This window comes from Rattus rattus, chromosome 9 (genome assembly GCF_011064425.1).
Source record: "Rattus rattus isolate New Zealand chromosome 9, Rrattus_CSIRO_v1, whole genome shotgun sequence".
Classification (NCBI taxonomy): domain Eukaryota; kingdom Metazoa; phylum Chordata; class Mammalia; order Rodentia; family Muridae; genus Rattus; species Rattus rattus.
In genome coordinates, this window is record NC_046162.1 from 49,337,080 (window position 1) to 49,358,333 (window position 21,254).

The following is a 21,254-nucleotide window of genomic DNA, read 5'->3' on the forward strand; positions in this document are numbered from 1 at the left end:
AAACATTCACACACATAAAATAATAAATCTGAAAAACGGGAAAAAAAACCAAAGATAAAGAATTGTTCTAGTCAGTTGAGTTAAATTTCTCATCATGAAGTGATAGGAAATCAAAGCTGTAACTGGAAAGAGAGCTAGAGAGACGACTCCTTTGGTCTTTTGGTGGTGTCTGCCCCTCAAGCATGAGGACTTGAGCTCAATCTCCAGCATTCAAGCTGGAGAGATGGCTCAGCAATTAAATTAACACTCGTTCTGGGCTGCTGCTGCTGATGTAATCCCAGCACTGGGGAGTTTGAGACTAGACAAGGATACCCTGAGAAACCCAAATCTTAGAAAACTAAAACCCAAAACAAAAACTCCACTTGTTCTTTCAGAGAACCTGGGTTTGGTTCCCAACACCCACATAACAGCTCATAATTATCCTTAACTACAGCTCAGGAGGCTGATACCCTCTTCTGATCCTTGGGCACTAGGTACACATGGTACACACTTATGCATGCAAAAAACCCAAAACCCCCAGAACAACAAAACACACATACACATAAAAACAAATCAGTTTTTTTTTTAAGGTTCAGTAGGTGTGGTTACACACACCTTTAATCCTAACATTCCTGAGGCAGAGGCAGAACTTGTCTGAGTTGGAGGCCGCCTGGTCTGTATAGACACTCCCAAATGGCCAGGACTACACAGGCATTTCTTTAAAACTAAACAAACACCCCCTCCCCCAAAACAAAACACATGCCTCCCAATGGTAGGATTTAGGCAGATTAGTTTTGCTGCATCTGCATTCACCTGTTATTTTTTCTAGAAGGCTGAAGGAGCTTGGAAATTCTTGCCTCTCTGAGCCCCGATTAAGCAGCACACATAGACTCTTGGTCAAAATTAGTAAACTTTATTTCAATTTCAAAAAATAACAAAGGCAGCTTAAGCTTTGTTCTTCCAGATCAGATGTGACCCAAAGCAGGAACTAGCCTTCCAAAGTTAAAATACCTGTAATTCCAATCAAGTCACAGGCAAGCAAGACCTTCATGGTGGAGTCAGGCAGGGAGCTGGCAGGGCACCCAACCCTGCAGCTGGATCAGTGAGTCCGAGACAGCACAAGGGGTAGGAGCACAAGGCAAAAGGCCCATCAAAAATGGGGTCCAAAACTTCCAGAGGGTTTCATCATAAGGAGTTATGTACAAGGGACCCAGGCTAGGGTCACAGCCTGTGAGGGAAGTGACCCACAGGCCACGGAGGCTGTCTGACCCTAACCTGCTGCTGCTGTGCCCTGCTCACTCTCAGTTCTCCTCATCGCTGTCTTCTGGGCTGATGGCTGGACTGGTGAGGCTGTAGGTGGGGCTGGTGGGGGAGTAGCCAGGAGAAGTGGGAGAGTAGGTGGAGCCCTTGGGAGAGGTGGGTGAGTAGGTGGGACTGGTGGGCGAGTACTTGGGAGAAGTGGGGGAGTAGGTAGGACTAGTAGGGGAGTACTTGGGAGAGGTCGGGGTGTAGACTGGAGAGGTTGGTGAATATGTAGGAGAGGTTGGCGAGTATTTTGGGGTGGTGGGTGAGTAAGTGGGGCTGGTAGGAGAATACTTGGGAGAAGTGGGTGAATATTTGGGGCTTGTAGGTGAGTATTTGGGAGAAGTTGGGGTATACTCTGGTGAGCTAGGACTGTAGGAAGGACTAGTTGGGGTGTACTTGGGGGAAGTAGGGCTGTAGCTTGGCGAGCTAGGGCTGTAGCTTGGTGAGCTCGGTGTGTAGGTTGGAGACTGAGGTGTATACCGTGGGCTCGAGGGGGAGTAGCTCGGTGAGGTGGGAGAGTAACTGGGTGAGGTTGGGGAATAGCTTGGAGAGGTTGGGCTGTAGTTAGGGCTGGTAGGTGTATAGTTTGGACTAGTAGGTGAGTAGCTGGGTGAGGTTGGGCTGTAGCTGGGTGAGGTTGGGGTATAGTTGGGACTAGTTGGGGAATAGTTAGGGCTAGTGGGTGAGTAACTTGGGGAAGTTGGTGAGTAACTTGGAGAAGTTGGTGAGTAGCTCGGAGATGTCGGTGAGTAACTGGGGGAGGTGGGAGAATAGCTTGGAGAGGTTGGTGAGTAGCTGGGAGATGTTGGGGAATAGCTAGGAGATGTTGGTGAGTAGCTGGGAGAAGTTGGAGAATAGCTGGGTGATGTTGGGGAGTAGCTTGGAGATGTTGGGGAGTAGCTGGGAGAGGTTGGTGAGTAGGATGGAGAGGTTGGTGAGTAGGATGGAGAGGTTGGGGAATAGCTAGGAGAGGTTGGGGAGTAGCTAGGTGAGGTAGGACTATAGTTGGGACTGGTTGGAGAATAAGACGGAGACGTTGGGGAGTAGGAAGGAGAAGTAGGGGAGTATGAGGGGCTCTGCGGTGTATAGCCCCCAGGGGAGCGCGGCTCATATGCTGGTGATGTTGGTGAGTAGCTGGGAGACATAGCACCACCTGTAGGAAAAGACAAAAAGGGAGATAGTGGTGGAGAACCCTGCATAGAAACAAGGAGGAAGGAGGAAATAGCACAGCAGCTCACCTGGTGAGGGGATGTATGGGCTTGAGGGTCCAGGGGAGCCTGGAGAGCCTGGTGTGGGAGACCATGCAGGGGAGTAACCTGGGCTGAAGCCGCTGGCATCAGATGCAGCACTGGGAGAGAAGCCAGCTGCTCCTGGGGTCATCCCACTCCCTGAAGGAACAACAGATGGAATCAGCCGGAGCTCAAGCACATCTCTTTTCCCCAGTCCCCAAACCCATGAAGTCCAATGCTTCTCCTCCTGGACTAGGCTACTCACCAACACTTGGGGACCAGGCACCATAGGCTGGAGTTGCACCCTGGTTCCAGGGTGTCATTGCAGGAGAGATTCCTCCCATCGGACTGGGTGCAGAGCCAAAGAACATGCCAGTAGCTGCAAAGAAGCCCAGAGTGAACTATGAGGAACAGCTCCCTTGTAGGTCTGCCCTTACGCATGCCCCACAGACCCAGCCAGTTCTACACAGTTGAAGCCCTCAGACTCACGTCCAGCGGCCCCCAGGCCGGGGATATTGGTGGGGATTTCCATGCCGTATTTGCATTTCTCAGCATCAAGCAGGAGGTCAAAACAACCAGTACCAGCTGGAGCGAGCTGGCCCAGCATAATATTCTCAGAGACTCCCTTCATGGGGTCACTCTCCCCATGTGCAGCTGCTTCCATAAGGACATCCACCTGACCAACCAGAAGAAACATCAATCCACACCCATAGCACTCAGAGTAGGCTTGCTCATCACCACAGCCCAACCGTCAACAGTGGAGGACAGTGCCAATGGCCTGCACAGTCACTCTCGAGACAAGTTCCCTTCTTTCAACCTATTCAGAAGTCACCTTTACTGACCTGGGCATGGTTAATCCCAGCACTTGGGATGTAGAAACAGAAGGATCTTTCTGAGTTCCAGCTAGGACTACATAGTAAGACCCTGCCTCTCACACAACTGTTATTAGTAGCTGGGCTTGTCCTGTACCAAAGCTTTCTGAAGACCAAGGATTACTAAGAGTTTAAGTCTAGGAAAGGCTACGTAGTTTAGTCCTATCTCTGAAAACCAGGGGGAAAAGGCTGTTATTACCGTTTCCTCAAAGGAGCATTTCATGAGTGGTCCAGTGTCCTGGCGGTTGACTCCATGACGAGTGATGGCCATCAAGTGGCCACGGCATGTCATTGTGTCACACAGAAGAGCCAAATGCCGATAATTGACATAGGAACCATCAAAGGAGATGACATGGTACAGTTCTCGCTCCAGGGCCTTCCGCACAGCCTCAATGCCCAGTACCTGTCGTAGAGTTGAAAGGAAGAGTCAAACCAAGTTAGCTCTGTTCATCTTCCTGATTTGGTCACTACCCAGATTGGCAGCGAGAATACCTGGGCAGTCCATCCCAAACTAAAAAAAATGGATCCAGACAGAAAGCCTAAGCATGGGGAGTTCCTAGAGAGACTTTTAGGTTGTAAGATCATGCTCTTTGGGCTCACCGTGAAGATCTCCACGATGTCATTGGACGTAGTGCGCACAGGGTCTACATCCTTCTCGCTCAGCACCCGCATCAGGCTCACACCATCTGTCTCCAAGATCCATTCTTGCAGGGCCTTGAACTCCCCATCTTCTGTGATGATGATCTTCTTCTTGTTGTCTGTCTGAGGTAAGTGCATGTATACCTAGAGAGACAAAGCAAGCTCCAGTCAGGCTGAGCGGGGGCCCAAGGAGGAGTTGGCTACAGAGTAGAACAGATGCTGACCTTGCTGATCTGCTCAATACCCTGCAGGGTCATATCTGTCAGCATGTTGGACTCAATGCACCGCAGGAAAACATCATCATCCATCTTATCCACCACCTCTTCCTCCTGCAACAAGAGTGAGGTCAGTAAGCCCAGCTGCTGTGATCTCTTCCCTGGTCCCTCCCCAAACTACAATCTGCCAAGAAAGAATTGCTTCCTTGGCTTCACTAAGACTCTTAGCTTTTATGACACTTATATATATTTACTTTGTTTATGTGTATGACTGTGTACAACATGTGTGCCTGGTGCAGGGAATGGAACCTGGGTCTTCTGAAAGGACTAAAAGTTACTAATTAATTACTTAATCGCTAAGCTGGGCAGTGGTGACACATGCCTTTAATCCCAGCACTCGGGAGGCAGAGGCAGGCGGAGCTCTGTGAGTTGGGGATGGCCAGGGATACACAGAGAAACTCTGTCTTAAAAAACAAAGACGCGGGGTTGGGGATTTAGCTCAGCGGTAGAGCGCTTGCCTAGCGAGCGCAAGGCCCTGGGTTCGGTCCCCAGCACCAAAAAAAAAAAAAAAAAAAAAAAAAAAACAACAAAGACGCAAAAAAAAAGTATTCTTGAGTATTCTGAACTCCTGACCTGAGCTGCCTCTTCAGTCCCTAGACTCCCTTTTTAAAAATTTGTTTGGAGGGGTTGGGGATTTAGCTCAGTGGTAGAGCGCTTGCCTAGCAAACGCAAGGCCCTGGGTTCGGTCCCCAGCTCTGAAAAAAAGAAAAGAAAAAAAAAAATTTGTTTTGAAAGAGAATCTCATGTAGCTGAGGATAAACTGGTTTTCCTGTATCCCATCTCAAGCACTGGAATTAAAGGTGTACACACAACAGAAGAGGTACTACACCCTACATCCAAAACACATTTTCTACTTTAAAAAGTATTTTTAATTAAATTAATTGTGCTGGATTAAAAGTGACTTTTTTAAAAAGAGTTTTATTTGTGTATAGGTGTGTTGTCTGCATGTATGACTGTACATGCAGACATGTGTGTGCAGTGCTCAAGAGAGGCCAGAAGAAGGTAATCAAGAGTCTCCCTGTAAACCAGTACCGGCGTACTGGGAATTACTGAGCTTGAGTCCACTGGAAAAGCAGCCAGGGTTCTTAATGAGTGAGTCATCTCTGAAACCCTAGATGCACACACATAAATATGGAATTTACAGTAAGAGCTAATCTCTCTTTCAACCACATAGGTTCCTGGGACTCACACTCTGGCCATAGGATTGGCAGCACACCCTTTTGCCTGAGTAGCCCTTTTTGAGAGCCCACAGTGTCCACTTGTGCATAGTATAATCTATCAATCTGCTATTAATTTTATAACCATTCTCTCTATAGTAGATATTGTAAAGCACACCCATCCCCCCAGTAACTGGGAGGTGATGGCAGAAGAGCAGGAGTTTAAGACCAGAAATAGGAGTTAACATTGAGGAGCCCTGAAGTAGACGGAAAGATTTACTAAGAACGTTTGTTGCCCTTTCAGAGGATTTGGGTTTGGTTCCCAGCACCTATGTGGTGGCTCACAATCATTTTTAACTTCAGTGTCAGGTGATAAACAGCTTCATCAGACATCCAAGGACACAATAGATCAATTCTGGTTGGCCTGGAACTCAACAGATCCAACAGCCTCTATCTGCTGAGTACTGCCAAACCAAACAACACCTAACACTCTTGTACTTACTCCAGCTAAGTATCAGGCCAACACTAGAACCTGACTGGTCTAATTAAGTGGACTTATTCTAACTGTTTTGACCCTCCCAGATGCTGAGATACAGGCCTGCCTGTTTATTGCTTCAAAGACTTTTTTACAATCAGGACTTTTCCTCTTTTACCTACCCGGCTACAACTCTCTCTAAAGTAATTCTTTCTATTCTCCCACCTTGACTTGAAATAGCTAAGATTAGAACCATCCAATTGCAGGTGGCACACCCCTGTAATCACAGCACCACATCCGATTCTATTTTTTTTTTTTTTTTGGAGCTGGGGACCAAACCCAGGGCCTTGCGCTTTCTAGGCAAGTGCTCTACCACTGAGCTAAATCCCCAACCCCCCCATTCTATTTTATTTCCCCTGGGTCTCCACTTACCTCCTGCATCTTGTTTTCATCACTGTTCATGATGCGGATACGAAGGACCAGCTTCTCTGCATTATCATCATTGAAGATACAATTCAAATCATCGCCAAAGCCTGGTGGAAACAGTAATGCCCATGAGACCGCACATTTAATAGACTATCTGTAACCTCAGTGTTGGGCATGAGGAGGCAGAGACAGGTGGATGGATCCTAGAGACTCATTGGTCATCCAGCCCAGACAACACAGTGGGTTCCAGCAGCCAGAGTATCAAAAAGGAAGATACACCCAATGTCAACCTTTGGTCTCCAGACATGCAAGGCATGTATACACGAACACACCCAAACCAAACCTAAAACACATTGGCAAAGGGAAGGAAGTTATGTACAAAGAGGACCTGAAGGGTTTAAGGATCCTGAAAAAGACTTGTTGGAAAGCAGAGGCGTTTACAGGTGACTCTAAGGACTCCAGTAAGGTGACCATGTGGGCTGTCCACTCAGCCTCACCTGCATTGATTTTTTCAGCAATCTGTTCCATGGTAAGCTTCCGGTCAGTCATGTGCTTTCGGTCCAGTTCCACACGCAGCAGCCAGGGGGATATTCGGGCTACATCAAAGTCAGGCATCTCATAGTACACATTCACCCACTCCTGATCTTCTGCCACCACTGTGCTCTGAGGGTTGGGGTCATAGTAGATGGCTGTGTTGGCAGTCACCTTCCTCAATGTTGTATGTTCCAAGCGGCAAAGAATGTCCTAGGAAGAGACAGTGACTCAGGACATGGTTGGGCTTTGACCTAGTGTCATACTCAGAGGTATCATCATCTCTTGACTCAACCTGTTCTTGCTAGACAGTCCATTATCCTGATGCTTACCTTGGCCCGCTCAGCGTCTCGGGCAGATTGGCCTAACAGGAAGACAGTGAGTGAAGGGGTCTTTGGCTTCTTAGAGATGTTGATGAGCTCCTTAAGTCGAGGTACACCCAGCGTCACATTCTTGGCAGATACACCAGCATAGTGGAAAGTGTTCAGGGTCATCTGAGTGGCAGGTTCTCCAAGAGACTGAGCAGCCAAAGCTCCCACCATTTCTCCAGGATGGGCCTAGGGGAAACTGGCATTAGACAAAGCCTGTCTTGCAAGTTGTTAGGATGAGCCTATCTGGTAATTATAAAGGGATTTGGGGAAGATGAGTGTAGCAAAAAGAAAGAACATTATTTCCTTTGCAAGGGCTTCAGTTTATAAACTATCATTCTGCATCACTTTGGGATATGCTGCACACCCAGAAAAGATACTATAATATGCTAAATCCATTTTTTTTTGTCTCTAAAGAACATTTTACTTTATTTGCATGGGTGTTTTTGCCTGTTTGTATGCTGTGCAGCATGTATATGCTGGTCAGAGGTCAGAAGAGGGTGTCAGATCCTGTGACTGGAGCTAGAATTTTTTTTTTTTTTTTTTTTTTTTTCTTTTTTTTTTTCGGAGCTGGGGACGAACCCAGGGCCTTGCGGGTTTGCTAGGCAAGCGCTCTACCACTGAGCCAAATCCCCCAACCCCGAGCTAGAATTCTTAAATTCAGGTCTTTTGGAAAAGTAGTCAGTGTTCTAAACCACAGAGCCCATATCTACATTCTCCATGATATCTACATATGTTCATGAGTAGGCTCATGTATGTCATGGCACATATGTGGAGGTCAGAAGACAGCTCATAAAAGTTAGTGCTCTCCTTCCATCATGGGGGTTCTGAAGACAACTCAGGTTTATCAGGCTTGGTGGTTAGCACTTTCCATCTATTGAACTATCATACCTAAGCTGTGCTAAATTTATAGATCACACTGAGGAAGATTAGTCACATTTAACAACATTTGAGTTTTCCAATCCAAACCTAGTAACCAAAGAAGCCAATAAACAAAAGAATAAAACATGGGGGTTGTCTTTCCATTTAAGTTATTCTTTTAATGTTATTGTATTTTCTAATGTACTTCTGCTGTTTTTTGTTTGATTTTTCAAGATGGGGTTTCTCTGTGAAGACCAAGCTAGAACTGAACTCAGAGATCCACCTGCCTCTGCCTCCCAAGTTCTGGGATTAAAGGTCTGCACCACCACTGCCCCTAATACACTTAAAAAAAAAAAGAAAAGATTTATTTATTTAATGTATATGAGTACACTGTCCCTCTCTTCTGACACACCAGAAGAGGGCATCAGATCCCATTATAGATGGTTGTGAGCCACCATATGATTGCTGGGAATTGAACTCAGGACCTGTGGAAGAGCAGTAAGTGCTCTTAACCTCTGAGCCATCTCTCCAGTCCTCCCCCTCCTGCTATGCACTTTTAATTAACATGTAACACTAGATTCATCTCAGATTCAGAATATGCAAAAAAATTATATTTTTCTTTCATATTTTATTATTTAAAATATTTTAGAAGATTTATTTAGGGCTGGAGAGATGGCTCAGTGGTTAAGAGCACTGACTGCTCTTCCAGAGGTCCTGAGTTCAATTCCCAGCAACCATATGGTGGCTCACAACTATCTGAAATGGGATATGGTGTGCCCTCTTCTTGTGTGTCTGAAGACAGCAACAGTGTGCTCATATACATTAAATAAATAAATCTTTAAAAAAAAAATTATTTAATGTGTACAAATCTTGGCCTGCATGTATTTATGTGCATAATATACATGGGGCTGGTTCGAGTAGGGCTATGTCAGAAGAGGGAAATGGATCTTTGGATTCACAGTGAACCAGGTTCCAGCACCTACACTCTCTTTTCTACTTCTTTTATTTCCTACTTTTACTTGAACTAGACATACAGTAGACATTCTAGGAAAATAAGACTCCAATTTCATACCCCAGTCACAGCACTTACTTCCTCAATACACACCACACTACCATCACTTTGCATCAACATGTTTGCTTCACGCAGGACAGGCAATCCCTCATTTTTAATGCTGCTATGATACAGTGCCAGTGCTATACATAGCAGCCTGGTCCTGAGTCTGGTCTGGAGACAGCAAAGCAGGCACTACTAGTGGTTATGTCTCAAACCTGGGAAAAAGGCTGCAGTGTCTAATTAACATACCAAGAAATGTGAAGAGAAACAGGCTATTCCTAGTAACCAAAGAAGCCAATAAACGTAAAAAAAAAAAAAAAAAAAAAAAAAAAAAAAATCAAGGCTAAGGAGAAGTGTAACACTTACAATGGCTTGGTTGAACTTGGACTCTATCTCCCCGAGCAGCCAGTCAAAGGCCTCTCCACTGAGCCGAAACTCCTCAGCCATTCGGCGAGAGCAAAGTGTGGATCTTAGGTGGATGTTGAAGAGCAAAGTGGCATTCTCCTGTGCCTGCCGACTTAGTGGGTCATCTCCATTCACAATTACCAACTTCTTGCTCAATTCTTTGACTCCTGGGGCCCATGGAGGGGGAAAAGAGATTGTCAGACTAAGCCGTAGCGGAGTCTAATCCTCCAGTCTAGTCCAGAGACAGCAAAGCAGGCACTACTTACAAAGGCTGAGGTTCCTATTTAACATATCAAAGCAGACCTGGCCTCCAGGTTCTCTCAGCATCCCTTAGTCCCTACTAGTTACCCTTTCAGTGGAGGCTCTTCTCTATATAATCTGGTCATTTTGGTTACCACCCCTTTGGTACTGTTGGCCTCTTGTCTGCTGAACCTGGTTCCTTCCCCTCTCCCTTCTCCTCACATGGCTCAGGGTATGACCAGTGGACTTGCCCAAATGTCCCTGCCCTGGCTATGCTCTCCCTCTATCTACAATAAACATTCTCCTCCATCAAACCTAGGTGGTCATGTTTTCTTTTTTTTTTTTCTTTTTTCTTTTTTTGGAGCTGGGGACGGAACCCAGGGCCTTGTGCTTGCTAGGCAAGCGCTCTACCACTGAGCTAAATCCCCAACCCATGTTTTCTTTCTATTTCTCCCCCCACCCCTATTTGCTTACCCTCTACCACTTTGATGGGGTGCAGGTCAGAGGGAAGGCGAGGGTTGATATGGAAGATTTTCTGTGCATTCCAGATCATCCGCAGAAGGTTACAAGGGAGGACTACCTGAGGGAAGAGGGATTAAATGGGAGGACTATCCATAAGGATGACAGTTCAACAGCAGGACTCTCCCAGTCTAGCACTTCCTATTTCTATGTACCTTGCTGTCACCAGTTGGGAAGATGACCCTGAGCACTTCCCGATCTTCCCGCATCCGTTCAAATTCCCGTTCTAGCTCGTTCTGTATGTGGGCATTGCTCAGCACATCCTTTACCAGATCCTCCTGAAGAGTCCGCCGCAGGGCCCTCTCATTGGTATAATCAAAACGGAACCTGGGGATGACAAGCGGTGAAATCAGGGGACAAATGGGCTCTGTGCTTTTACCCCCCCTAAGGCATACTGTGAGGTTCCCAAATGTGAACAGACCACTAGGAACAGGGACAGCTAATGGGACCCTAGGCTTGTACCCATTCCTCTATACTTTTTTACTACCACAGGAACAAATAGGGACAGATTTCAATCTGCCTCTACATCCACTTTCTTCCCAGGCAGCAACTATTTCAAATGGGTGGAGAAATGTTGGTGCTAAAAGTAAAGCCTGCTGCAAAATGCCTGAGGTCACCTTTCCAAAGGGAATACTGTATAATTCAGGCAAGGCACTAAGACCAGGGTGTATTTTCCTGCTTTCTTACTTCTTCTCAAAAGCTTTATTAGAAGGCTTAAGTGTAGCCAGATTCTGGAACTCAACGCTCTCGCCTGCTAGGCCGTCCTCTCCATAGCGTAGCTGTACCACCTGGTTGATGGAGTTCCTCACAGTTGCATCATATTTCACCATCACCGACTCCATGGATTTTATCAGCCTTCGCTGAATATACCCTGGGAAAGGGAGTTAATTGAAAGATCTGAGGCAAGAGCACAACAAAGCTCAAAGATGCAGAGACCAAAATTCACCTCAGGGAACCTTTACACCAGAAGCCCTGCTCCCATCTCACAGAGCTCAGAAAAGGCCTCACCAGTCTCAGCAGTCTTAACAGCTGTGTCAATGAGACCTTCTCGTCCTCCCATGGCATGGAAGAAGAACTCAGTGGGAGTGAGGCCAGCCAAGTAGGAGTTTTCTACAAAGCCTCGGCTCTCGGGACCATAATCATCCTTGATAAAGTGAGGAAGAGTCCGATGCTTAAATCCAAATGGGATCCGCTTGCCCTCCACGTTCTGCTGCCCGACAACAGCAATGACCTAAGGGGAAAAAGGCTGCATATCATTTCCGCTTGCATTCAAAGTATGGATTTATGATAGAAATAGTAATGCATGCCCAAAACCTAAAGTTGGAAAGAGGAGGCAGAAAGATACTAAGTTCACATGCCACCTGAGCTACACAGCAAAACCATGTTTTTTTAAAAAAGAAAAACAAACAAAACAAGGCCTTTTGCATGTGAGTGGATCAATGTTGGAATCTTCAAGCCCTAACATTGCAGTGGCAGTGGTGAGAAAATCCCAACTATTTTTCCATCTTTCCTCACACCAAAACATATTCACCATCCTTCTTCCAGACTTTGGAGCAGGCCACCTATCTGGAAAAATGAAGCTTCTTACCTGGGAGATGTTGATCTTGGACCCTTTAGCTCCAGACACCACCATAGACTTGAAGTTGTTATATTCAGAGAGGGATTTCTGTGCAGAGGAGCCAGTTTTGTCTCGAGCATCATTGAGAATGCGATTCACTTGATTCTCAAATGTCTGGCGCAATGTGTTTCCTGGGGTGGGTTCTAGCTCATTGTTATGAGCTTTCTCAATGACCTGGAGACAGAGTTTTCATTGACACATTTGTGTCGCTACTCCCCCTTTCTCTCTAACCCTTCTATCTATTTTGCTCTTGCAGAGTTAAGTTCAAATCCCTAAGAAGCTCTTCTCTACCCAGCTTTCCCTCACCTCTATCACATCCTGTTTAGCTTTCTTAATAGTGTTCTGAATGTCTTGGTAAGTCTTGGAATCTGCAATGGAGTCCCCAATGCCAATGGTATGACCTAGGGAGAAAGAAAATAACATTAGCAACAATCATTTTTTGACTCCTAGGCAATTTTGGACGACAGTTTGAACAAATAAAGGATAAATAGTAAGTGAGGAAAAGAAGATTCAGATATGATTTAGAATCGCTGGCTATACTAACCCTCGATGAGAAGCCAGTTGTTAATGACAGTCTGAATGTTGGAGTAGAAGAGGCGGGTGACGTCATGACCCATCTCTAAGTAGGAGATGTGGACCAGAGAGCCTGCTGATGTGCCCAGAGACTTCTTACAAAGGATGCCCATGATAAGCTCCCCATTCTCCACCACCACCTGTTGGCAAACACTCACTCAGATTTTTGTTCTCATTCCCATGTCCCAATCCTGTACATATATACCCAGAAGCCAAGCTTACTTTGGTGTCCCCAGGAGAGATGTGCTTGTAAGGGCCGCTATCTTCATCATCAGGATGGGTGCTGTGAGTACGGATACAATTGATGTGACCAGGTATGATGAGGGAGAAGATTTGCTTGCCTGTCCACAGGGGCCGGGGCTTGAGGATAGCTGGCTGTGGGACCTTCCCATCCCACGTGGACAGGAACATTAAGAGGTTCATCACTTCACCCTGAGAGGTAAACAGCAAGAAAAGAAAGTAAAGGGGGAAGAAGATCAAAGATTGAGTTTCATTATCTCAGGAATATTTGGAAGGCTGCCCTGCCTAACAAGATTTTGGAAGCAAGGGGTTGGGGATTTAGCTCAGTGGTAGAGCACTTGCCCAGCAAGTGCAAGGCCCTGGGTTAGGTCCCCAGCTCCGAAAAAAAGAATAAAAAAAAAAAAGATTTTGGAAGCAAAAGGATGTCTGAAGTGTCTTTCAAGTTTTAGTTAAACACAAAATATTGTAATAGTAAGATCTTATTTTTCTCTTAATTAGAAAATAAAAAAAATACAAAAGCGATACAATAATTTAAAAAGAACACACTTGGGGATTGGGGATTTAGCTCAGTGGTAGAGCGCTTGCCTAGGGCGCAAGGCCCTGGGTTCGGGTCCCCAGCTCAAAAAAAAAGAAAAAAAAAAAAAAAAAAAAAAAAAAAAAAGAACACACTTTCTCTTCTTTATTTTACAGAATCATAAATTAAAGAAAAATTAAAAATTAAGAAAAAAATTAAAGAGCTACACTGTAGCTCTCCTTCCCTGGCACTTTTACACTCAGACCCTTTTGCCCACCCAAGACCAGCTTCCATTTGGATCACATACCCGCTCCAGGAAGACATCTCTCTTAGTGAATTTGCGGACCGCTGTGAGTGTGTCTTGCACAATACCCATGACAGGTCGATTGCTCTGGGGAGTGACAATCATTCGAGGCACCATGGCCAACTCCTGGATCTCTGCCCGTGTCTCCAGAGACTGAGGCAGGTGCAAATTCATCTCATCTCCATCAAAGTCTGCATTGTATGGAGTTGTCACACTGTAGCCAAACAGAGCAAGAAGTCAGAGCTGGGACTAGTCTTCAGTGATATAAAATGAAATTGCTTGGCCTGTTCCCATCTCAGCCTGATTCCCTCAGGTAGAGAACTAACCTAAGATTCAAGCGAAATGTAGACCAGGGGAGGATGCGGACCCGATGCCCCATCATGGACATTTTGTGCAAAGTTGGCTGACGATTGAAGATAACAATGTCCCCATCACACATGTGCCGTTCCACCTAGAAAGGTGAGGTACAGAGAAGGGCTCAGTGCAGGAGGCACACTAAGAATGAGATGACAGTGGGCCCAGTCTCTTGTAGACTGGAGATGATACTGCGATGCTTTTCCCCTGCTATTTCACCTTCAAACATCCTCTTTGCATGGCCCTGGTCCAACATAAGGTTACTAAGAATAAAATGTAACCAGACATCCATGAAGCTCTCTCTCCTGCCAAATACATGTTGACATGGGCTGCTGTAACCTCACTTTGACATCAGAGGCTGGCAGCACAACTGGTTCAGCAGAACCCTTTAAAACAAAAGGCACCCGCTATCATAGTGGCACACACCAGCACAAAGAAACTAAGGTAAGAGGAACATGAATTTGAAGTCCACTATTTCTAGGCTAACCTGGGATATATGATGAAAACGTGTCTCAGACAAAACCCACAACACTGACTGCCACCTCCCCCAAAATAACCAACCACTCAACAAGCTTACAATTAGGCCAGTCCTTACTCTACAGGAGGAAGAATGGTCATGGCCTATTACATGCCTTATAGCCAGTCTGTAGGTGAAGGTCACTGGGCTTAGGATGGAACCGTAAGTCAATTCGATCACCGTTGTCTCGGATGATGTACTTGGCTCCTGGATACTGGCTGTTTCCCCTGCGTACTAATTCCTGAAGTCTAGGAAGGAAAGAAGTATGAAGTGAGCAAAACACTTCTCCAAAAAACACCCATTCCCACCTTTATCCCAAACCCCAGGTGGATGCCAAACTTATAAACTTTAGTGTCTTCCTGCTTCATTCCAAGCTGTCTCTTCCAGATGAGAAAGGAACAGGTTGGAGAACATGGGCCCCATCTCTCTACCTTGGCCACTATGGACAAGGTTTATGGACTAAAGCACACCTGTCAATGTTGAAGGGTGTGACAATCTCTGCAAAGGTCATGTTGGCAGCAATGGAGCGGGGCACACCAACTTGGTCAATGGATAGGTTAGGGTCAGGGGTGATGACAGTGCGGGCTGAGAAGTCCACTCGCTTGCCCATTAGATTCCCTCGAACCCGTCCTTCCTTGCCCTTCAACCGTTGCTTCAGGGACTTGAGGGGACGGCCAGACTTCTGCATGGCCTATAAGAAAACATAGGAAGGGGCACCCAGGTAGTCAGCACTGGGATTTCCTCCACAGTTCTGCTGCCTCATGCTGGCCCCCACCCTGGCTCCAATCCATAAGGGTAGGAGTGTGCAAACGCACACGGGGTAAGCCGGGCAGTTCGTTGTCCACCATGGTGGCCACATGGAACTGGAGAAGTTTCACGTCTTCTGCGATGACATGGGCAGCTGCACCATTCTGTTCGTTCCGCCGCAGCTGATTGTTGATCTTCACAATGTCAGCCAGTTTGTGAGTCAGATCATCCTGCAGTAAAAAGTCAGCATCATCACAGGCAGGCCACCACCGCAGGAGTGTGCCAAGCATCCAGTCAAACTTCCTTCACTCTACCCTGGAAAACCATGTTACGTGTATCTTTAAAGGTTACACAACTATCGGGGTTGGGGATTTAGCTCAGCGGTAGAGTGCTTGCCTAGCAAGCGCAAGGTCCTGGGTTCGATCCCCAGCTCAAAAAAAAGAAAAAAAAAAAAAAAAAAAAAAAAAAAAAAAAAAAGGTTACACAACTATCAAGTGGCAAAATATCTTCAAACTCAGACCAGTCCACCTGACCCTTACACATGCTACATCTAAGTATATCTAAAACATCCTCTAATTGCATGCTCCTTCCCCAGATACCTAGTAAGGATTCATAGAGCAGCTTACCTGGTTTCGAGCAGAACCTTGCATCACCACAGCAGGTCGCACAGAGAGAGGAGGCACAGGCAACACCGTGACAATCATCCACTCAGGCCGGGCATAGCGAGGCTCCATGCCCAGCACAAAACACTCCTCATCTGAGATGCGTTTGAAGATTTCATGCACTCGTTCTGGACTCAGCAAGATCTTCTTCTCCTGAGAGTCCTCATTAACATGTTTCCATTCAGCATACAACTCCAGGCCAGAGCGCCGGATCCGGGGCTGATAACGCCCACAGCCACCATGGCCCTTCCAAGGAGAGAAGAACCATTAGAACCTAGCACAGGGCTATTCCTACCACACCAGGCAATATACTTCACAGTTCTGTGTGATTTCACCAAATTTTTCTACAGCCACTTTCCCAGTTTTAGCAAGTCCCTGTCACCTTTTCTTTGGTCAGATCCTCATCCCCCTCAGGCTGCTCCACACCAAACTTGTTGTCCATCTCCTCTCCACCTTCACAGATGTTTTTGCCCTTGCAAAGGTCATAGACATGTGTAAGCCGTTTCTTGGGCTGCCCCTTAGATTTGGCCAGGATGTCCTTAATCTTCGGGTTGTTCTGGGGGAAAAAGAGCAGGGTCAATTGGAGCTGTTCCCTCGCCCTGTCCTAGCTAGCAACCACCCTCCCAGACTAGGGACCAATGCCCTACTCACAGAATCTACAAGAAGTTTGGAGCAAAAGAAGCAGACACAGCGCAAAACCTTCATTGTCTTCACCAGGAAGCCCACATGAAACACAGGCTTGGCCAGTTCAATGTGGCCAAAGTGGCCAGGACACTCGGTCATGTTTCCTACGATGGAAAAACATACCAGACATTTTCTTCAAAGTCCCCACTGACTCTAAAGACTAGGGTTCTTTGTTTCTGAAACAGGGTTTTTGTGTAGTTAGGTCTGGCTGTCATGGAACTTTCTCTGTAACCAGGCTGGCTTAGAACTCAGAAATTTGACTCCCTTTACCTCCAAGTGCTAGGATCAAAGGCATAAACCACCACCGCTAGGTTAAGAGACCAGGTTTTTAGGTATTCATCCATTCCTGACATTAAAGACCCACAACTATGTCCTTAGGGATTTCTCTAACCCCAGTACTTACCTGCACATGTTTGGCAACGGCCAGTCCGCTCAATCACCCCCTGTCGTGGATCCATTAGTCCCCCAAGTTTGGGGCGACCACCCTCTGTTGTCTCTGGGTATTTGATACCACCTTCTGTCACAGACATCCGCTTCTGCAGAAAAAAGCCAGTACCAACTAAGTAGGATCCCTAGTGTGCAGAGCCGAAGAGTTCTGTAATATGGCCTAAGAAAAACCCAAACTGGGTTGGGGATTTAGCTCAGTGGTAGAGCGCTTGCCTAGGAAGCGCAAGGCCCTGGGTTCAATCCCCAGCTCCAAAAAAAAAAAAAAAAAAAAAAAAAAAAAAAAAAAAAAAAAAAAAACCCAAACTACTTGTTTAACCAGGTATGAAATGGGAATGTTAGTACAGTTAAAACTCTGGAATACTAGACTCAAGTAACACATCCCAAAAGCATGTTCCAGGCAGCCACTCTGTGCGCATGAGGAGTAGAGGGTGAGTTGGCATGTATTCCAACAGAATATGAGCCTTGGCTCTATCCCTACTGTTAGTGTTTTGAGACAAGTGTTGCTATGTAGTTCATGATGGCCTCAAACTCAAAATCCTCCTGCTGCTTTCTTTCAAAAGCTAAGGTTACACAAGCACCACTTTGCCTCTAGCTAATACTGGAATCCCAAATATCTCTCTGGGTTAAATTCTATGTCACTATGACATCAGTAAGATTTAACATAAAAAAAGAGATGAAAAGAGGTTGAGTTCAGTGTCAAAACCAAAATATTGTTCTTTTTTCTTCTCCTAAGCTGAAATCAGGCCAATGACTATCAGAGTCCCTGGAGAATCTCTGTTCCTGCAATGAGCCTGAGAGCCGGTGTGTTGTAAGACTTGTCTACCAACTCAACTTCAGTTCCTGAAAAGGAGCAGGCACTGGGGACTTAGTCTCCTCTTTTAACCCCTATCTTTACCACTTACTTCTTAGGGCCTAAATTGTCTGAACATTTTCATAGCCAGGTGAAACTTTATTGTAAGCAAGGACACAGGCTGGCAGAGCAGAAAGTCCCAGAGCTGAAGTACCAAGAAAGATGGAGGCAGGACTCAATGGGCCAATTCAGAGAAGAGAACTAGAGGAGCGCCGAAGAGAAGTCTTTCTTTCTGTTCAGTTGAATAGATAGGGGAGGAGGATGTAGACCTGGGGTCAAACCCAGGGCCTCAAGCATGCTAAGGTGGCCAAGGCCATCTTGAGTATTTTCTCATACAACAAAAGGCAGACTTTCAAGTTAGTCGAGCTTTGGTTTACCAGCTTCTAGAGGTATAAAGCTCAAAGTTAATAAAAGCTTCTCCACTGAGTGTTAAACTCTTGAGATATGGACAAAATTTGTTCCTCTAATCCTAACCACTGACCTCCTAGGAATGAATCCTTACTCTTAAGATACTAGAAACTTGATGTGGAATGAAGTTATTTATCCAAGCCTTCAGTCTCAAGTAGTCAACAGATATGAAACCCAACAGTCTCTAGTACTAAACATAGGCTCATCCAACTCTCCTAGACTATAGCAGAAACAATGATTTTTTTTTTTTTTGAGATAGAACCCCACTAAGTAGCCCGGCTCCCCCTAAACTTAGAGATCTGCCACCCTCTGCCTCCAGAGTACTGGGATAATGCATCACCATGACCAGCTCACTCATTTATTATTATTATTTTTTCACTCACTCACTCACTCACTCATTCATTCATTCATTCAGCGCTCTACCACTGAGCCAAATCCCCAACTCCACTCATTTATTTTTAAGACATCATCTAGTGCAGTCTAGGCTGGCCTTGGACTCCCTATGTAACCTATGACCTCAGACAAGTTGAGGACCCTGGATCCCACTCACATGCCTGTCAGTAGATGGGGAGTTCTCAACAGCTGTTTGTTGGAGTTCTCAACAGCTGTTTGCTAACACTAAAATACACTGTTTGAGACCTGGCACTAAGGAAGGTACTAGAAACTCTAAGGAAACAAAGTTTCTCCAGTGTCAAACCAGCAACCCTTTAACAGGGATCTGACCAGCTACTCTTTGGCAGAAACCAAAAGTCTGAAGATACAGGCTGAAGAGGTTGTAAGAACCCAAAACTGGTTGCATGTGGTAGCACATACCATTAGTTCCAGCACTCAGGAGGCGAAGGCAGAGGCAGAGGCAGAGGCAGAGGCAGGCAGAACTTTCTGAGTTCCGTGTCAGTTAGAGCTTCATGGCTAGTCTGTGTCTCAACAAAACAATACCTGCCTCAACACCACACAAATAGGTAAATAAATTCAATCAAGATGATAGGACTCAGGAGACAGGCCTGGGGTGGGACTAAATTACTAGGCTGGACCCTCACCAGCTTCTCTATGTCCCATGCTACATGAAGAGAATTTCACTATGAAATGCAAAAACACAGAAACAGACATGAATCTGGCCACTGGTATACACAGTACATAGGAGCCTAAGGAAGCACACTAAAAAACCCCACCTCTCTCTGCTCAGTCAGTACTCAACAAGCTTCACCCTTTTAATTGACTAATTCTACTTCCAAGCATCCTGAGACTAGTCCAGAGGCTCTCCTTGCAGCAAGCATGAATGCATAAATGGAAGGACTACTCCACCAAAGATTTAACAAATGATAGTTTGGGATTATTCACTACTTTAACCTTTAAACGTGTGTGAGTGTGTGTGTGTGTGTGTGTGTGTGTGTGTGTGTGTGTGTGTGTGTGTGTGTGTGTGTTTTACAGGTTGGCTTTTCTTTTGTGTGTTACCCCAGGTCAAGGGAAAAAACACGAAACACAAATAATAAAAACAAACAAACCAACCAGCCAGCCTGCTCTACACCCTCATTAATACCTCATTCTCTTTCATCTGCCTATATCAAACCACAAGGTCCTGGTCCTTATAGCCTAGACCTCCAACTCACTTTATAGCTTCATTTGCTACATTCTCTCCCTACATATTTATACTTTTACCACAGCAAGTTACCTCAAAATTCCTCTCTCTGGTCTTACCCTGCTACACACACACTGAATAAACTCATTCATTTTTAAGACTCAGCTCAGATGTCCTTTCCAATCAATTCCTCTTTTCAATTGCTTTTGGTTGTTTTTTCCCCTCTTTGAGGGACTATTGTCCATCTCAGGAGCAAAGGCAAGGTGGCCAGAGTGTGAAGTGTCTGGTCACAATGTCTGCAGTCAGGAAGAAGTGCCCAATGCAGAAATCTTGGCTTACTCTGTTAGCCTTATCTCTAGTCTTACTCATACTGGCAAGGTTCTGCTAAGCACAACTTTAACTATCTGCTTATATCTGTATTCCCACTTGACTATAATCCTTGAGGCATAGACCAGTGTGTGTGTCTATGTATATATGTGTATATATATATATGATAATATATGTATAATTAATACACACACACACATTCTCCATCCTTTTCAATGGCTAGCATACACACTAGCAAATAATCCCAAATCCTGGCGACTGTAGGAAACCAGACCCTTATTAGATGGTAATTCATTTTAAGATAAAGATAATCTCATTCATTAGTGTAACTCATACTACCTACCTCAGAGAGTACATGAATGACTGAGGAAATTGTTTGGCGGTTGTTTAGCATGTGTAAGGGTTTTTGCCAGGTCCTCCCCACCCCCAGACAGAGAGAGATAGACAGACAGACACACACACCACAATACTAACTTTCCTAGCTCCCCACCCCAACTCAATCATTTCCTGTAACAGCATTTTTAAGGAACTATCAGTGTAGACCAGGACAGCCTTGGACTTACAAGCACTGCCAACCACATCTAGCGAACTTTTTAAAAAATGTATTTTCATGTGTTTGAGTGTTCTACTTGCATGCATACTGCATGTGTGTCTGTTACCAGAGAAGGCCAGAAAAGGGCACTAGACTCCCTGGAACTGGAGTTAGGCAGTAGGTGCTGGTTGTTAAACCAAAGTCCAGTAGCCAGTGCTCTTAACCACTGAGTCATCTCTTTAGCCCCATGGCAACATACATTTTTTCTTTTTCCCCCGGAGCTGGGGATCAAACCCAGGGCCTTGAGCTTGCTAGGCAAGTGCTCTACCACTGAGCTAAATGCCCAACCCCCATACATTCTTTTTAAATCTAATTTTATGTTATGAGTATGCGTGTCCTGTGTGTGGGTATATGTCTATGAGTACAGGTGTCCTCGGAGTCAGAGACACCACATCTCCTTGGAGCTAGTGTTACAGGTAGTAGGAGTCACTAATGTGGGTTCTGAGAATAAACTCAGGCCCTCTGCAAGGCCAGTATATGCTCTTAACCACTGAGTCTAGTCCTAG

General features: G+C 45.6%; 1 protein-coding gene across 1 annotated transcript in view; it reads right to left on the minus strand.

Moving 5' to 3' along the window:
• Nucleotides 1-870: 870 nt before the first annotated feature.
• Polr2a (RNA polymerase II subunit A) overlaps nucleotides 871-21,254 on the minus strand; it is a 25,827-nt gene continuing 5,443 nt past the window's right edge. The window contains exons 2-29 of the mRNA XM_032913993.1: nucleotides 16,952-17,084; nucleotides 16,516-16,652; nucleotides 16,247-16,420; nucleotides 15,829-16,110; nucleotides 15,271-15,432; nucleotides 14,926-15,146; nucleotides 14,571-14,703; nucleotides 13,911-14,035; nucleotides 13,588-13,798; nucleotides 12,749-12,958; nucleotides 12,498-12,666; nucleotides 12,260-12,354; nucleotides 11,924-12,127; nucleotides 11,344-11,566; nucleotides 11,023-11,206; nucleotides 10,491-10,662; nucleotides 10,291-10,396; nucleotides 9,538-9,743; nucleotides 7,221-7,445; nucleotides 6,855-7,101; nucleotides 6,364-6,464; nucleotides 4,249-4,353; nucleotides 3,986-4,168; nucleotides 3,585-3,788; nucleotides 3,003-3,189; nucleotides 2,779-2,892; nucleotides 2,523-2,672; nucleotides 871-2,437 (exon numbers count right to left, since the gene is read on the minus strand). Coding sequence (XP_032769884.1) covers nucleotides 1,281-2,437; nucleotides 2,523-2,672; nucleotides 2,779-2,892; nucleotides 3,003-3,189; nucleotides 3,585-3,788; nucleotides 3,986-4,168; nucleotides 4,249-4,353; nucleotides 6,364-6,464; nucleotides 6,855-7,101; nucleotides 7,221-7,445; nucleotides 9,538-9,743; nucleotides 10,291-10,396; nucleotides 10,491-10,662; nucleotides 11,023-11,206; nucleotides 11,344-11,566; nucleotides 11,924-12,127; nucleotides 12,260-12,354; nucleotides 12,498-12,666; nucleotides 12,749-12,958; nucleotides 13,588-13,798; nucleotides 13,911-14,035; nucleotides 14,571-14,703; nucleotides 14,926-15,146; nucleotides 15,271-15,432; nucleotides 15,829-16,110; nucleotides 16,247-16,420; nucleotides 16,516-16,652; nucleotides 16,952-17,084 — 5,820 coding nt within the window. The 3' untranslated portion in view covers nucleotides 871-1,280. The remainder of the gene's footprint in view (nucleotides 2,438-2,522; nucleotides 2,673-2,778; nucleotides 2,893-3,002; nucleotides 3,190-3,584; nucleotides 3,789-3,985; nucleotides 4,169-4,248; nucleotides 4,354-6,363; nucleotides 6,465-6,854; nucleotides 7,102-7,220; nucleotides 7,446-9,537; nucleotides 9,744-10,290; nucleotides 10,397-10,490; nucleotides 10,663-11,022; nucleotides 11,207-11,343; nucleotides 11,567-11,923; nucleotides 12,128-12,259; nucleotides 12,355-12,497; nucleotides 12,667-12,748; nucleotides 12,959-13,587; nucleotides 13,799-13,910; nucleotides 14,036-14,570; nucleotides 14,704-14,925; nucleotides 15,147-15,270; nucleotides 15,433-15,828; nucleotides 16,111-16,246; nucleotides 16,421-16,515; nucleotides 16,653-16,951; nucleotides 17,085-21,254) is intronic.